This window comes from Vanessa atalanta, chromosome 10, assembly GCF_905147765.1.
Source record: "Vanessa atalanta chromosome 10, ilVanAtal1.2, whole genome shotgun sequence".
NCBI classification, from domain to species: domain Eukaryota; kingdom Metazoa; phylum Arthropoda; class Insecta; order Lepidoptera; family Nymphalidae; genus Vanessa; species Vanessa atalanta.
The window spans coordinates 893,539-911,475 of NC_061880.1; the positions used below are offsets into that span (position 1 = coordinate 893,539).

Genomic DNA, 17,937 nt, shown 5'->3' on the forward strand with positions numbered 1-17,937 from the left:
CAAGTGATTCCAAATAATTAAAGTGTAAGATATCCTTTCTTTTTTCGTTATTCGATTGAAACTTATTTAAATACGTATAAGACTGAAATTAGCAGCGATACAATTTTTTATTTTTTTTTACTTTTCATTGAGCAAATCTAATTTTATTTTATTCCTCGAAAACTCCTTTTAAATTTTATACTTGCTTTTTATTTTACATTCGTTTGTAGGTTAGTAAAATACACACAAAATACTTGAATTAATAATCAATAAAAACTTATTTAAAGTAATTATTAATTCCAATATAAAATGTTATTTCAATTAAGAACCACTTAAGCAAAGAATTTAATTGAGCACAGCTGTAGCGCATAAAAAGTAATTTACGCGGAACCCTTTTCTCAATCAATAGATTAGAATTCTTATTAGGTTAAAGAACTCCATCTATTTCTCTATTTGCTTTCGGACCGGTTGTAAGAGAGCGTGTGAAAATCTCGCAAGATGGCCGCCCTGCTGGTTATATGACAAACGCCATATTTATTTTTTAATTTATCATTTTAAACCTTGATCACAAAGCGCTATGAACTTTTATAACTGTTTTAGTATAGTCAACTACCTGAAGTGAAATAAACTTAAATGCCACGTAGCTTTGTTTGGCTACAGATCGCGAATTACTGCTTTCAAATCCCGTTACGGCCAATATAATATTCGAGTCTTTAAAAAAAGTTAGGAATATAGCTGTGATATGTATGTATTCCCGTATCTTAGAAAGCAACCAAGGCCGTAGGTTCTGTTAATGATTTATCTATAGTCGTATATTGCTGTCCCATCGGATTATGACGGTGGTAACTAGAATACGATCAGAATGGACGCCGTGGTCAGAAGGATACTACCATATAACATACTATGTAAACAACATTAATCGTTATATGAATGTGAATAATTTTTAATTATCACTTTTTGTAAAAAAGGCTAAGATAAGCAATTGTTGCATGTAGCGTAATGCCTAAACGCGGAGTAAGAGTAGTAAAACTAGACGATTTATGAGTTATTTCTCCAAACGGCGATGTCTCACTTGAATAACGTGATTGGAAAAGCCCAAATATAAATTATAATTTTTATTTTCCTAATGTTGACTGCATTGATTGCACGCATGATAATAAAAAAAAACATATTATTAATTACGTACGTTAATGAATATTTTATAGTTATAAAAAAGAGTATAATATTAAATCATTTGAATATAAAATAAAATCGTTTATCGGTTTTTCTGAATAGATTTAAATAGCAAAGTATGTGGGTGAATATTATTGTCATCAACAATGTTTTTTTAAACTTAACTTTTTGTTTATTATTAACTGTTTCTGAACGCTGTCTTAGGTTCTGATGCAAAAGCGAATACATTGACCAACAAGAAAATAATTAACATTGTGTACTGTGTAACTTAAATTACGGTGTTATCTTACGCTTGTGCTGGAAAATCAGCACTCATGAGGTATTAAAATAGAACGAAACTTAAAACATGAGTAAGCCAGTGTAATTAGTGAAAAACAATGGATTTAACTTCTTACTTAGTTATTTTTTTACATTGAGTGCACGTTGGCGGTGGTGGCAAACTAACACATTTGACAAACATGAATTAAGATCATTTTTATGTCATAGCCAAGCACATTGCACATATTTTTAAAGATTTATGACAGATAATAAATATATATTTTGTTTCATACTGTCTGTATACATTGAAACGATATGGGCTTATAGAATACGACTCCAAGGTATCTGTTCACGACGATTCTCGCCTCATTGGTAAATTATTAGAGCGCTTTTATTCTAACATCGGACGCTTCACACACACTAAGACATCTTATAAGAATGAACGATACCTCATCTATACGTCCTAACAGCGTCACAAACAAATTATATATGTCAAAAAAAAGACAAAATTTGATTGAGAACTCGATCATGATATGTCAAATACGGAAATCGACAACAATTATAACATTTATATGATGTGTAAGTATCAAAATTGCTTTTTACCATATATCAGCTTTCAACATTTATCGGTCGACTCGGAGTTTGTCAGTCGAAGTAACTTCCTTTTTACTGTAACGAAGGTTATATAAATACATGTATTAATAAAACAAAACAAATGTTTTAAATCGTTTATTACATCAAATGCATTGCATTGTGATATTTAAAACAATAAATAAATTGGTGTGATACAGTTACCTTGTATAATAAAGATTTAACTAGCAGTTAATTCATTTATACATTAATTATTACTTTATATTCAATACATACATAAACAGTCACATATTTTATAAAGACAGATCGTTATTACACGCCATTTTTGTTGTTCTTTAGACTTACATCGATTCGTTTCGCTCTTACACACGATGAACAAATAAGCGAGAAGGAGACGAAGATATATAATTCGTATATTTAACAATTATAATAAAAATTCAATGTTGTCAATTTTTTTTTTATATGGTAACTTTAAATGTTATTTTTTCAACCGTGAAGTTATTTATATTTATTAGGGGTATTCATAATATGTGACAGTATGTATGTACTTACTCAGACATTTTTATATAAACGTTAAGTCCACCGTGGTATATATTATTTGAAATAAATAAAAAACTCCGTCTTATAAATTCCTTGGAATAATATCTTTATATTTCGAAGTATTATTAAGCATAAAGGAATGAACGAGGTGTTTATTATCAAAAAGAAATAAAAAAATAAAATCTTGTCTTTGGCTAAATACTGGTAAAGAATTTTTTAATAAAAGAGTAAAAAAATTGTACTTCACAGGTGACAAAAGTAAGTAAATCATATGGAATTAATGCATTATTATCTGTACACGTAAAGTAAATTTGCTTTATAACGAGATTATTTATTATTATGCAAACTTGTAATCGTTAATTTGTTTATCGTCTTTAGATAATTAAAAAAAAGAAAAAACAGAATATTAAGATCTTAATTGCAATTTAGTACTCATACTGTCGCGCTGAGTGTTTGAAACATATAAATCAATGAATACATATTTAGATATGACCACGATAAATGGTCAACATAATTCACGCCTCTGTCAATTTTTATTAAAAAAAAAAAAAAACCCAAACAGTAAGTTTAAAATAAGAATAAATGGGATTGTTAAAACTGCGCGACAGTTCGAAATCATGATTATTATAAAAAATTTCCAAATTTAACGACACAACAAAAAAAAGAAGTACCAACTCCAAGAAATGTTTTGGAAGCTCCATTGCGTAGATCAGAGACTATAATTCAAATCACTGGTGCAATTCACACGTCGTTTGATAATTTCAACCAATTGAATTAGAAAGACGTACACTTTAAAAATATAGCACCAATGTTAGATATTAGCACGTAGCGTGTACATAAAAAACGATCGCCGCACATTTAACATTTTTTACACCTAGCAACGCAGACTTATCATGCAAATTAATATGCCCATGAAAGGAAAAATGCATTTGACTTTTTTTTTAATATGTTAGACACGCCCGAATACAGATTATTTTTAATGATATATTTTCGCACCCTATTTTTAATCACACATATCTAATAAGAAATATACAGTAATGATAATGAGAACAGATATGTTAGTTACGTTAACTAAATTATTTTATATGGTAACATTTTAACTACGAAATCGTCGAAAAACGGCTGAGATATAAAGGCGTATATTTTTCACGTTGCGTTTGTCTTAAAGTAAGAAAAATCTAAATAAAATTTTATCATGCAATCAATAATATTTCATAGGCCTAATATTCTAAACTTCAACAGAATATTACTAAAATCAATTAACGTATGTTAAAATTTACAAAACTACAACTTAATTAACACAAGTGTTGCCACTACAATAATTATACAAACATACCTAATTTTATTTGGTCTCATTTTAGTAACGGTCATTTTAACAGAAGTTTAAACTATTATACATTATAATATTATGAATCAGATTGTTATTATTTAATATTACAAAACATTTAATACTCTTAATATACTGAGCAGTAACATTTATTATCTGTCGTTATGAATATTTTTTATCTGTAGATCATTTTCGCGCGCTTTTCCATTCATCAAAAATCATCTCAAGACAAAAAGTAATATAATAGCTGCCACGTATTTGAATGCGTTGCACTCTTTCTCAGATTCAAAAAGTTATATAATTTAGACTTTAAGGAGAGAATACTCTAAGACTCCTAAGCAGGGTAGCAAGTACATTCGCAAGGCATTCAGCTCTTAAGGCTAGTTGACCTTCCAGGGTGGAACTAGTGTCTTGTCCTTGATTCTGATTGAGTTTTGCATTGTGTTCGTGGATAATTTGGGCCATTTCAGCGCCCGCTAAGTCCTTAAATGCGGCTGTAACGTCGTGGACTCGAAGAACCAGGTTCCTGGTTTGGAGAGGTGCAGATGTGTGTCGTCCGAGAGCCTGAGGATTAAGTTTAATTGCGATATTAGTAATAAATCGATGGTTAATTTGGTCACGTAATGATTGTAGTAAAATCTAGAAACGCAAGATGTCTAAGCACTAAAAACCTTTTCGTACTTCTTCGAAGATTTTTAGCATTTTTTTTCAGCCGACGATCAACAAATTACGGTTTAAGCATCACCTGTGCGAGGTCGGCGAGGCGGCGGAGCGGCGCGAGACAGTCCGCCAGCGCGACGTGCGCGGCGCGTGCGGCTCCAAGCGCGCCCACCAGCCCGCGGGACGCGCCCACCAGCGACACCGCGCACGACGTCAGCTCGCTTCGTGCGCGCTGGACGTGGGAAGGCAGCAGATATTAGTTATAATAGCGAGCGGGTTATAGAAAATATTAATAAAAAAATGGACATTAAACATTATTCTCAAAATAAGCCGTAAAACTAATCCTAGACGACATATAATTAATTTGCGAAATAATAAAAAAACAATCATCTCAGCTACTATTAGCTCCAAGACATACGGCAGCTGAGCACATTGAAAGTCACTGAGTATACTTGGATTTCCTTATTTATGCCTAACTCGTAGCACGATTATTAATGAGGTAAAATATGATTTTTCTATTTATGCTAAACTCCCATATATGATAAGTCACCGAAACTAGTACCTGAAACTTGACTTCATCGATGTCCTCTCCTCCGCCGTGTGCGTGCTGATGCGAGCACTTCTGAGCCACCTGGTGCAGTCTCTGCAGGAGTCCATCGACGGCGACCTCTGTTTTGCACAGCAAGTTCTCTATCGATACGTGTCCGTTGTTACCAGCCTGGAAATCCGGAAACTTCATCGTGGGGGGTGAGGGCGGAGTGGGAATGTCATCGACGACGTCCTCCTTGAATCGAACGTGGTTTTGAACCTTGCCGGTCGGACTCGCACTGTCCCTCCTTATGGCCTTCCTCTCGGACAGAGGAGGGCTGAACATTCTATGATCGTGGACTGGAGCCCCGTTTAATAAATCCGGTCTGTTGCTAAAGCGTCTGTTCATCTGAGGGGAACACAACGACAGGGCCGTGGACATCTCCTTATTCTTTAAAATTGTATTTTTCGTTTCCGAGTTGGAGCGCACGTGGCGATTCTGCAGCGTCATGGAACTGTAATTTAGGGATGATCTCGTACTTTGCGCTTCGTCGTCTGTCAATCTGCTTTCGTTTTCGAGGTTCCGATACGTGTTGAGGTTTCTTTGGAAGTGCGGAGACCCGATACTAGCGAGCCGCTCAGTGGCGCGCACTGGCGACAGTTTCTGCGAATTTTTCATGCGTAAGACTTCGATACTGGGGACTGGAGGCAGTGGAGGCTTCTTAGGTGGTAGAAGTATAGGTGGAGGGGGTACCAGAATCTTAGTTTCTGGTCTCGGTGGTAGCTGAGGAGGGTGGTGGGTTCCCTCCCTTATTCCCTCATTTATTTCACACACTACCTTATAATTTAATTTTCTATTATTCAAAGTGCTAAAATGATTGTTTGTGATTTCGACAGAACTTAATTCGTTATTAACGCATGTGAATGAATTCGATCTAGGTCGAGGGGCCGGAGTGGGGGGCGTTTTGGGTGGACGTTCGGGTGGTTTTTTTATTTCGTTACTTTTCCGCCTGGGAGGGGGTCGAATCTCGCAGACGTCGGGCATAGAATCGGAATTCTGTATGTGACCTTCGATTTTTTCGGTTTCATCGTTGCTATCGTCGCTTTTATTTTTATCTTTACTACAACAAGAGAACATACCTTTTCTCTCGACGGTCGGGTACTCTATAACATGTGCGTTTCCGTTAGCTTGTTTTTCGTTTGATATGCTTTTTCTCTTGTTTTTAGGTGAATCGGACTTAGTCGAAGTTTTAGTTTTATCTTTTAATAGTAAGCTATTTCTGGCGTCGCTTAATCCTTTTGCCGTGAACATGCTTCTGATTTCACTAACGCTGAGAACTCCTCTAGTAACGTCACCATTTGCGGGTTTCACATCATCACAGGAGTTGTTATCGTTTTTCGTTTCACATAACTCAGTTTCATTAACATAACTAGCTTGATCTCTATCTAAAGTTGACGAGTTGGATCCAGGTGGGGGTGGAATAATATATGACATGATCTCTTCAGGCGTGAGTTCAATCGCTGGTGTTACTTTGACAGTAGGCGGTTGTATGGTAACGTTGGCAATGAACTCTTCTAGGTCACTACTCTTTTGTATATCATCTTGTTCTGTGTCTTTGTCGTCAGCAAAAGATGGTGGAACAACAGGTAGAATTTGAGGCACTTGCGTAGCACAATCTAATTCGTCAGGGGTCTGTGGTGGGGGTATCAATGTTAAATCTATAAGCTCTGGGTCGTTGTCGACAATACTTTCCTGATAAAAGAATGGGAATTCAGCTGCGTTTTCTTCTCTATTACTCTTTTCTCTTAACTGTTTCAAATATTCTTTTAGACTTGAATCCTTAGTATCTAGAGTAGCATCGGGACTATGCAGTCCAAAGCTGGTTCGGACCGCCTTATTTGTAGTTTTATTTTGATGTTTTCGTATAGGACTATTTGTTGGAGTGTATGACGAATCATTGTCGCTTTCGGAATATGCAACATCGTTATTAAGAGCTAGCAAAGCGTCAGTAAGACCACAGTTATTAAGGATCGCACTGAGACCTTGAGATTGTCGGTTCGTCAAATCATTACCGCTGTACTCTTTCTCGGTTTCAGCCACAGATAAACCATTCAAACCTTGATTGATTGTTTCGGTTAAGAGTAGCAATGAATCGCTGTGTTTCAATATACCCGGAGCATCATCAGCGGCCGACATTCTACTATTAATAGACTCAGTGTCACTTTCTAAATTATCTACGCACGTTTCTTTACCAACTAGTTCATCTCTTAGTATACCATTATAACCAATATCATTGTAAACATCACAATTTTCAGTCAAATACTGTTCAGAGTTCTCTACTAATTTTTGCATCTCTGCTACTCTACGTAATACTTCCTCGTTTTTAGCCTCGACTATACGCGGGTTGCTTGCGTTTTCTAAGAGTTCCATAGATAATACGCTTTGTAAATCAAAGCCCATACCATCGTCTAGATAACAAGCATCGTTAGGATCGAATAGCCTAAACTCATCGTTCTTCTTACACTTGTCAAAGTGGTAATCTTGACCGAGAACGCTCTGCTTCTGTCCGTAACCAACTACGGGACTGGAGCTGTTACTATGATTCCTATTCGCAATACTGGTATTCATGTTCGTGTCTAAGCTGGATTTAGACTGGTCTGGCGTGGAATGGTACGGCGGCGGCATACTGAATATCGCGAAGTGCTTTTTCGTGATCAGCAGCGGATCGTCATAGTACAAGTAGCTCCATTTCGCGGGCACAACGTTATGCTGTGATAAATATGGCGGCGCTGAAAATTAAAAATCAATTTAAAATACGTGTTGTACTTTTATGTAATAGGCAGGCGGACGGCAAATGGGGCTACAAGATGGTGGGTGGTAATCATCGCCTGCCGAATAGCACTGTACATATGCACTAAAAACTTTATGATTTTACTTTCGGTAATCAGCGTTTTTTAACAATAATCTCAATAGAAGTAATCAATGTTTCATACCAATATCTTCAGTGATCGGTTCTCGATCTAATTCGATTTCCAACTCCCGTCCGGTCGCGAGACGGTAGTATCTGTAATGAAAAGCCAAGCAAACATTAAACGCGGCCTATTATTTTTGCGATAGTAAAAATAATACCTAAACTTAAGGTGATCCACAAGATAGTAGAATACACATTAAAGACTTCTTCAAAGCAAAATATAGCAAAGCGAGAATGATGTTAATTATTTTTTTAATTTGACAAGAATTAGTCTCTCTCTTCGCCTCCTTCATAAAATGATCGGTAGCGGCGCGCGCAGTAGATACTGAGCGGAGAGTGAGGAGAGAGTGAGGAGAGAGTGAGGAGAGAGTGAGCGGACGCACCCGGCGACGACGAGCGGCATCTCGGCGGCGTCGCGCTCGTCCATGAGCAGCGCCAGCACGCGCTCGCGCTGCAGGAACACGCACACGTCGGCGCCGCGCACGCGCACGCGCACCACCTCCGCCAGCGCCGCCAGCGCCTGCGGCTGTTCCGTCCTTGTTTATACTTAATCGCGAGCATCCATAGTGCCGAGATGGCCCAGTGGTTAGAACGCGTGCATCTTAACCGATGATTTCGGGTTCAAACCCAAGCAGGCACCACTGAATTTTCATGTGCTTAATTTGTGTTTATAATTCATCTCGCGCTCGGCGGTGAAGGTAAACATCGTGAGGAAACCTGCATGCGTCTAATTTCGACGAAATTCTGCCACATGTGTATTCCACCAACCCGCATTGGAGCAGCGTGGTGGAATATGCTCCAAACCTTCTCCTGAAGGGAGAGGAGGCCTTAGCCCAGCAGTGGGAAATTTACAGGCTGCTAATGTAAAAAAAAAATCCATAGTGATAAAAATATCATAAAAAAACTCATTGAGAATAAAAAAAAATTCCTCCTTAAAAAAATAATTTAATTTCAGAGTACTTCGTATTAGTTACTAATTAGACTCAGTAAATTACTCAGCTCTATATAGCTATGTTTTCATAAATTTTGTTAAAGATACTTTAAAACTCAAAATAAACATTAAATCCTTTTTAGAAAATAATAGCAATTTCTTCGACACGAGTTATTGCTGCTCACGTCGATATACTTACCACAGAATTGTTTCTGCCAACTATCTGGCTGAGTCCGAAGCGAGGCGACACCAGCAGCACCCGTTCGGGCCGGCTGCTGCTGAAGCACTTGGCGCCGTAGCTCGGCAGCCCGGCTACGATATCCAGATAGTGGAGCTTCGCCTAGAAGTACAGAAAATATCTAATATATACATTCTTAAATTTAAACTCCGCCGGTTGAAACTGAACTTGAAGTGATACAACAGACTTATAAGTAGTTTTAAAGATCGGTACTGTATATCGCTGTATTCCAGTTGAAACAATGAGACGACTACTAAAATTGTCTTACAGTTCATTGTTGATAGCGCATTGATAGCATAATGTAAGTTATCTGATGAAGTAAACCACGTGCACTCATGGGCATTTGCTCACAAGGGTCCTTTAGGTCATATATTGAAAGGACTTGATTTATCAAACCCACTTGTAGCTGCGTCAGATGTCGCTGGCTGCCGGTCATCTGCGCATTCAATTTCAGGAAGTGAGCGACGAGTCGCCTCAGCTCCTTACGCTTCATGCTCTCCAGTAGACTGCTCGGCACGAACCTTTCCAGACCGAATTCTCTCCTGAAAGTATAAATCATCTGTTAAAGATACTACATCTTTGGTTGTTTTCAATTGGACTGAGTCAAAAAAGTTAGTTGTGGGTTAGTAAATCTTGCTTATTTAGTTAATTGCGCTGTTGGTGTTGCGCTTCATCACTCTCCGAGCGTGATCCATTGTATTGTCAGAGTGTGAGAATAGATCTAGTTTTTACACTTGTGTATAATTATATCGCCTTCACTATTGCCTGACCTGCCAGATGGACTTCATATATTATCGCATGATTAATTATACAGAATTTTGTGTTGATCTAAGTTTTGTAATCGTGAGTCATTTCTCACTTCGGATAACACGTTTAACAATTACTGAGTTAAAACAAAAGTAATTCTAAATTATCGTTGAAATTTCTACACTTTTTAAAACAATCGTCGTAATCATTTACTCTATTCATGCCTTGATCTTAAGAGCACTTTCAAATCGTTCTTTTAGAAGATAATTTAAAATTATAAACGGTTTAAAATTAAGATTGTATATCTTTTTCTAAAATGGACACTCACATTTTATCATATCGACATATGTACAATAAAATGTACAACTTGAAATATATATGAAATAAACAAAGAAATCTTTGGAAATTACCTAAGAATTATAATAATTAGACTCTGAGGTTTTCGATATATCTCCAATAAAATATACAACTTGAAATATATATAGATTATAAAGGAATCTTTGGAAATAACCTAAGAATTATAATAATTAAACTCTGAGGTTTTATTAAGACAATGGCTGAATGAAATTATGATAAATCTTTAACAATTTTATACATGGTAATTTTCTATATATCAGCTGGAGCATACATATCGCGACATTTTTTATGTACTTCGATCGTTTCGTTTTAGTGCTCAGTCAGTCACATAGCAGTCTATACTCACTCGACGGCCTTCACGGTGAGCTTCGCGGGGGCCAGGTTGTGCGCCAGGGCGTGCTGGTGGATGTGCAGCGCGGCGAGGCGCAGCGCGACGTCGGGCTGCAGCTCGGGCGCGAAGCGGTCCTGCGCCACGTCGTTGCAGCACTGCAGGTACAGGTAGTCCAGCGCCGCCAGGTCCCGCTGCGCCAGCTCGCCCGCCGACGACGGCATGAACACGACGCGGAACAGGCAGCGCATTTTGTGCGAACCCGGCCGGGCTGCGATCTAAAAAGTAATTCGTTCGCTCTAGTTTGCAGAAAACGGGCAGAAAATCTGGCAAGGTTTAACAACACCGTATCGTGTATGTACAATAGAAGATGTTTTTGCTATAATCGAAGACATTTTTTTTGCTATAACAAATAAGTTCGACATATTATATATACAATAAGGTCCAAAACTGAGTACATTTACATATCACTATAAAAACCTCCTTATAAATAAAAATACATGATTATTATTATTAAATAATAATTCAATTGAGTCATTAAAAACTACTTTTATGTATTACTTTAATAAAGAAAGTCTAATAAGCTTAAACATACTTGTTGATTGTCAAAATGAAATCTACCGCCGGTTCAGACGAGAAGATATCGTGACCTGGGAAGAACCGACGAAGGAAACTCAGCGGGTTTTTTATATATTTTGGTATGTAAGTGAGAGCCGAGATGGCCCAGTGGTTAGAACGGGTGCATCTTAACCGATGAGTTCGGGTTCAAACCCAGGCAGGCACCACTGAAATTTCATGTGCTTAATTTGTGTTTATAATTCATCTCGTGCTCGGCGGTGAAGGAAAACATCGTGAGGAAACCTGCATGTGTCTAATTTCAACGAAATTCTGCCACATGTGTATTCCGCCAACCCGCATTGGAGCAGCGTGGTGGAATATGCTCCAAAAACCTTCTCCTCAAAGGGAGAGGAGGCCTTTATCTAAGCAGTGGGACATTTACGGGCTGCTAATGCTAAAAAAATGTACCAAAATGAATCTTACCCTCGCTAAAGACTCCTTAGGATCCAGTAACGTCAACTTATTTCTCCTTAAACTCTTGACGTGTTCAACTACTAAACTAAAATGTTCTTCAGCGGTTATACAGAGCTTGTCCTTCAGACTGGTGACAACATCCGCAACGGTGGTCGTCGTGTCGTATTTGAAGGATTTCGTTTGACCGTTCTCGAGAAACACTTTAAGGACATTCGCCATTGGTGGTAGACAGAGGTCGCCGAGTGAAAATGCAGATGGCTAGAATAGAAAACGAAGAATATTGGATTAGGATAAATCGACCAGGTTCTGTTACCGAGAACATAATAATTTTATTTTTAGTATATATATTTATATTATAAACGCAAAACTTTGTCTTGTCTTTTACGCTTTCACGGCTAAACCCTGAACTGAATTTGATGAAATTTTGTATGAAGATAGCCTCAATCTAAGACCGACCTGACACACAAGTGAAAACTAAGTGTATACAGTTCCTAATTATCTTTCTTTTTTTCTTTATCTTGTGTGTGACAAGAGAAATAAGAAAAAACATCAATGGATAAGCATGCCTTATATATCTGTTTTATATCTAGTAACTATGTATAATGATATGATTGATATAAATAAGTAATTGCTAAACTTAAGAAAATCTAGTCATCCGAACTAAAAGTGTCTTATTAAAACTGCCAAAGTGTGACCTCAGCAACGATATATTCCTGATACTATATAAAATTTGTTCTTCACTGTCCGGATGCTGTAATATATATTTAAATAATGCGACATATCTCCCAAAACTTACAGGATACATAGGTGCCCCATTTAGCTGCACTGAATCCGCAAATCTGACCCTTGGAGGTCTAGCCCTTAATCTCGCTCGTTTTGCTGCCGACAAAAATGCCGATCTCCTCGCCAAATTACCACTCCTGGCTGGCTGACATACTCGCAACGTGACGCGTTCTGCGCATGCGCGGACTGCAGATATAACATGCTCCCGAGCAGCTGTACTGACGTCTTCTCCATTGACGCCCAGGATCTGGTCTCCGGGTTCGAGCTGTAATGTTTAAAACATATTTTTATTCTTCAAATGAATCTAAACTAACACGTGCAAATTAAATATGGCTAATATGACAATTTTACAAGAGTACAATACTCGTGAGTAAAAAAATAGTATCGTGTTACGAGAAACAAACGTGTTCGTTACGAGAAATAAAAGCACAATATAGTCTCGCTTTTAAACCCCTCTAAGAATCGCTTAAAGCGCTTCATTGGTGTTCTATATAGCTCATAATACTAGTACCATACCTTTCCAACGCTTGGCGAATTGTCGGTAACAAAGCGCACAAGTACAGGTTTCTCCGAGCCAGCAACGAATCCAAAGCCCAGCTCAGGATCCCTCTCGAGCACCACGTCCCGAGGGGCGGGCGGTGACTCGCACGAGATGCCCTCCGGCGCCACGTATGTCGTCGTCTTGTTGACATGACTGAATAATAACAGAGCGCTTCAATTACTACTAATAACTACACACTTTATTGCTGTCCGTGTACTTATGTATGAAGTATAGTCTTAGCTAGATAAAAAAAAGTGCCCAACGCGGCTAAAGAAGTTTACACTTCAAAAATTTACTATATAATTCAAAAATATTATTTAAGCCGGAGAGGTCGGGTGTTATCTGCCGAACCATGTGGCTTTGTGCCCCGTGTGGATAGGTACCACTGAATATATTCTATTGCCAAACTGCTAAACTTAGTAATTTTGTGTTCCGGATTGAAATATAACTGCTGGTACAATTGTTGTGTTTCTGATTTCGGGCTAGCCCTTGTAATAACAGGCATTTTATTTTAGCATTAGCAGCCTGTAAATTTTCCCACTGCTGGGCTAAAGGCCTCCTCTCCCTTTGAGGAGAAGGTTTGGAGCATATTCCACCACGCTGCTCCAATGCGGGTTGGCGGAATACACATGTGGCAGAATTTCGTTGAAATTAGACACATGCAGGTTTCCTCACGATGTTTTCCTTCACCGCCGAGCACGAGATGAATTATAAAGGCAAATTAAGCACATGAAAATTCAGTGGTGCCTGCCTGGGTTTGAACCCGAAATCATCGGTTAAGATGCACGCGTTCTAACCACTGGGCCATCTCGGCTCTCAATAACAGGCACAAGGTACATATTAGCTCCCAAGGTGGTGGTGACATTGGCAATGAATAATCAGTGATTGCTACTAATTAGTGGTGACAACTAACAAGTACTCAGTAGATATTATTATTTAAGTCCACAAAGAAACAATTTGTTTGTTTATGGTAATTAGATATATCTTATAATTAGATATGAAATTCGACATATAAACATAGCAAAAGTTACTCTTAATATACTCCATGGTTATATATATATTATATAAATGTATATTTCAATGATTATCTATGTATTTGTTTTATTTTGGAACCAGATGGTAATTATAATATTTTATTATTAAAACTTAACCAAAAATAGTTTCGATATTACATTAACAGATACAAATAAAAATTTGAATACTAAAGGAATTAAAGAATAAATAAAAGAAAGGCACAGACAGAGGATATAAGATTATCATAAATTAATTAAAAAACAAAACTAAACTAAATTAATAATAAAAATATAAATGTAAAACTAATTTATTCGATATATTGGCGCCTATGTGTATGAGCAGTAGTGAACCATCAGATTGCCTGTTCGCGCGTTCTGCCTATGCTACAAAAAATCTCCCACGTGATATCTTTATATATAGACCCAGCGGTTAGAACGCGTGCATCTTTCGTGCAAGTAGTGCGCGCGATGTCGTGCTGAGCAAGTGTAATTCCGTTTAACCCTTATATTTAATTCAAAAAGAAGTATTGAAACTGCATAAATTTGAAATTTAGTGTGTTCTTTGAGTTTACTAGTATCTAATCTGAATAATTAGTGCTATAAGACATAAAAACAGTTAGTTTAGTGCTTATTAAAAAGTATTTAAACTTGAAATCTATTGGTCTAAATTGTTGTGCGTTGACATTGTGCGTGTCCTCTAGCTATTACGTTCAATGACCTCAGCTAATGTGCGTGTACTAGAGTGCAATATTAGTAGCGCTTTTCACCATCTTCGAGTGAGACAAACTGGCGTTGTGGTAGACAACACTGCTTAAACTCGTTGATTGTTTGGTGTTCAAATCTCGGCTGTGACATTTAATATTTATATTTATTTTAGTTTACTCTTAAAATAATAAAATATGAAGTTCGCGTGTTGCAAATTGACCACAGGTGGCAGTAGTGACATTATTACTTGCAATAAATGTAGACAAAATTATCATGTACAGTGCCTCTTTGCAACAGATAGTAAAAAGGAATTAAAATATGAGTTAAAAAACAATGGATGTGCCCGGAGTGCTCTTTATTGATACCGAGACAAACAAATAACGATAATACCCCTATACGTAGTAGTGGTGTCAATACTAAGTTAAATGAAAATATTAATTTTAAAAGAGGTGGTAGTTCATTGTCAAATATTCAATCAGACAGCTGTGAGGAAGCCGATAAAAATAATAATCTACTTGAACTAATTAGGTCGGTTGTTGTTTCGGAAATTTCTAGCTTGAAGGATGAATTTAAGTCAGCATTTGTTCCACTCAAAGAAGAATTAATATCGATTCGCCAGGATTACAATAGTATAAAGGAATCTTTGGACTTCTTTAATTCAAAATTTGATAGTTTAAATTCTCGTATTGAAAAATGTGAAAAAGATTTACATCAGTATAGTGAAAAGTTTTCTGAGTTTGAGGAAATAAAATCTACAATACAATCAATCCTTACAGAAAACAATAATCATGAGCAATGGGCTCGTCGATCGAATATCGAAATCTATGGAATTCCAGAACAAAAAAATGAAAATCTCTATACTATTTTACAAAACGTTGCAAGCAAAACTTCAATAAAAATTGATCCTGGCACCGACATTGATTTTATTACCAGAGTTGCTACCAAAAACAAAAATAAGGATGTTAAAAAAAGTAAGCCTATTATAGTTAAATTTTTATGTCGCTGGAAAAAAGACGAATTCCTCGCACAAGCAAGAAAACTAAAGATTAAGTGTAATGATTTAGGATTTGCAAACAACTATAATAACGTTTACTTTAACGAGCACCTAACAAGTACAAATAAAACCTTGCTACTTTCAGTAAAAAAAATTGCAAAGGAGAAGAATTATAAATATGTTTGGATAAAGAATTGTAGTATAATGATAAGACGTTCCGACAACAGTGCTGTGCTGAATATATCAAATGTAAATGATTTAAACAAAATTGTATAAGGACTATTTTTATATCTATCTCTGGCTCTTCCTGTTGCGGTATTTTGGTGTTTTCTGGTTATAGTTGTTTAGATCTTTGTAATGCATTTTGTTCTTTATTAATTTATAACGCTGGTGAAGGCATTTGTGCATATAAGTTAAGTTTTAAATGGATTATTCGTCGCGAATTCTATTTAATATATATTATTGCAATTATTTTTTATATTTATTATGTATCATATATTTTTTCTTATAATACAATTAAATGTGGAATAGTGGGATTATTATTATTATTTATAATGAATTATTTTGTGCGTATAATCGCTTTAGACTTATTTAATGATTGAGTATAATTTAAACATTTTCTACCAAAATGTACGAGGCTTACGTACCAAAACTAATATGTTCTTCAGGGCTATGTTGCTGGGGGAATATGATATCATCTGTCTTAGCGAGACGTGGTTGTATGATGGTATTTTTGATTCCGAACTTTTTGATTCAAGATACACTGTCCATAGGTGTGATAGAAATTATAATGAACGTGGAAACACAATGGGTGGTGGTGTACTTGTCGCCTTAAAATCTAACTTAACAGTTCGTTCGTCGACATCCTTACAATTGGGCAACTTTTCAGCTGAAATAGTGAAAGTAACAATATCGTTGGTGTCTACAGCAATAACAAAGTCACTTCATATATATTGCTGCTATTTCCCTAATATTAACCGTCATTGTGATACGCTAATTGATTTTTTCGAATTGGTTTCAGATGAGAAGCTAAATTATCCTAATGACAGTTTCTTGGTATTGGGTGATTTTAATGTTCCGACTGCACAGTGGGTTGGGAGCGATGATATCATGATCCTGAATAATCATAGTGATGATAATAGTCTTGTTTACGCCTTGGCCAACTTTATGAATTTTACCGATCTGAAACAGTTCAATTCAATTCATAATGTTAATGGCAGACATCTAGATCTTATTTTTAGTGACTGTCACTGTACCGTCAGCCGTTGCCCCCAACCACCTGTTAAAGAGGATGTACATCACCCAGCTCTGGAGATACTATTTACTATACATAGTTTGCGATTAATTAAACCGACTCCTAGAATGATTCGACTTTTTCACCGTGCTAACTATGAGGAAATCAATAATGCACTGTCCAAAATTAATTGGACTGAATTATTAGATGACCGTGATATCTCGGATGCTGTTAATGTTTTTTATAAAACTGTTTTTAAAATTGTTAATGATTTTACTCCGGTTAAAATTGTTAAATGTAATAATAATTTTCCCTGCTGGTACCCTAGATCCTTAATAAAAGTTATAAATGAAAAATTAAAGTATCATAGGAAATGGAAAATTTATAACCGAACTTCCGACTACGATACGTTTAGTCTCTTGCGTGATCGTGAGAAAAAGTTACAGACTAAATATTATGATTTGTATATTTCAAATTCTGAAAGTAAAATTAAAGAATGTAGCAAATTCTTTTGGTCATTTGTTCGATCGAAAAATTCTTCCTCTAATATCCCTGAAATTATGCAATTAAGCGAAGTAACGGCCAGTAACGGAAATGAAATCTGTTCTCTTTTCAGTAAATATTTTGAATCTGTTTACGAGTCATCTTCCTTATTAAGCAATTATAATCATGTAAGTGCCTCGGATAGTTCTGTTAACATTGGATCGATTTCACTTTCTCCGTTTATTGTACATAAATACCTCAGTAAATTGGATATAAATAAGGGATACGGGCCTGATGGCTTGCCTCCTATATTTTTGAAGATGTGTCGTAGCTGTCTATCGCTTCCTATTTATTTATTATTCCACAAATCTATTTGTAGCGGCGAAATGCCTCAACTGTGGAAACAAAGTTATGTTGTACCAGTTTTTAAATCAGGTGATAAGCACAATGTGAAAAATTACAGACCTATTTCTAAATTATGTACTATCGCTAAACTTTTTGAGAAAATTATATACGACTGGAT

At 36.4% G+C, this 17,937-nt stretch overlaps 1 protein-coding gene across 1 annotated transcript in view; it reads right to left on the reverse strand.

Moving 5' to 3' along the window:
- Nucleotides 1-2,196: 2,196 nt before the first annotated feature.
- The window catches only part of LOC125066674, a 176,158-nt gene continuing 160,417 nt past the window's right edge, over nucleotides 2,197-17,937 (reverse strand). The window contains exons 4-14 of the mRNA XM_047674884.1: nucleotides 12,961-13,138; nucleotides 12,458-12,709; nucleotides 11,671-11,919; nucleotides 10,648-10,907; nucleotides 9,598-9,739; nucleotides 9,159-9,299; nucleotides 8,412-8,554; nucleotides 8,051-8,121; nucleotides 5,091-7,846; nucleotides 4,614-4,760; nucleotides 2,197-4,432 (exon numbers count right to left, since the gene is read on the reverse strand). Coding sequence (XP_047530840.1) covers nucleotides 4,178-4,432; nucleotides 4,614-4,760; nucleotides 5,091-7,846; nucleotides 8,051-8,121; nucleotides 8,412-8,554; nucleotides 9,159-9,299; nucleotides 9,598-9,739; nucleotides 10,648-10,907; nucleotides 11,671-11,919; nucleotides 12,458-12,709; nucleotides 12,961-13,138 — 4,594 coding nt within the window. The 3' untranslated portion in view covers nucleotides 2,197-4,177. The remainder of the gene's footprint in view (nucleotides 4,433-4,613; nucleotides 4,761-5,090; nucleotides 7,847-8,050; nucleotides 8,122-8,411; nucleotides 8,555-9,158; nucleotides 9,300-9,597; nucleotides 9,740-10,647; nucleotides 10,908-11,670; nucleotides 11,920-12,457; nucleotides 12,710-12,960; nucleotides 13,139-17,937) is intronic.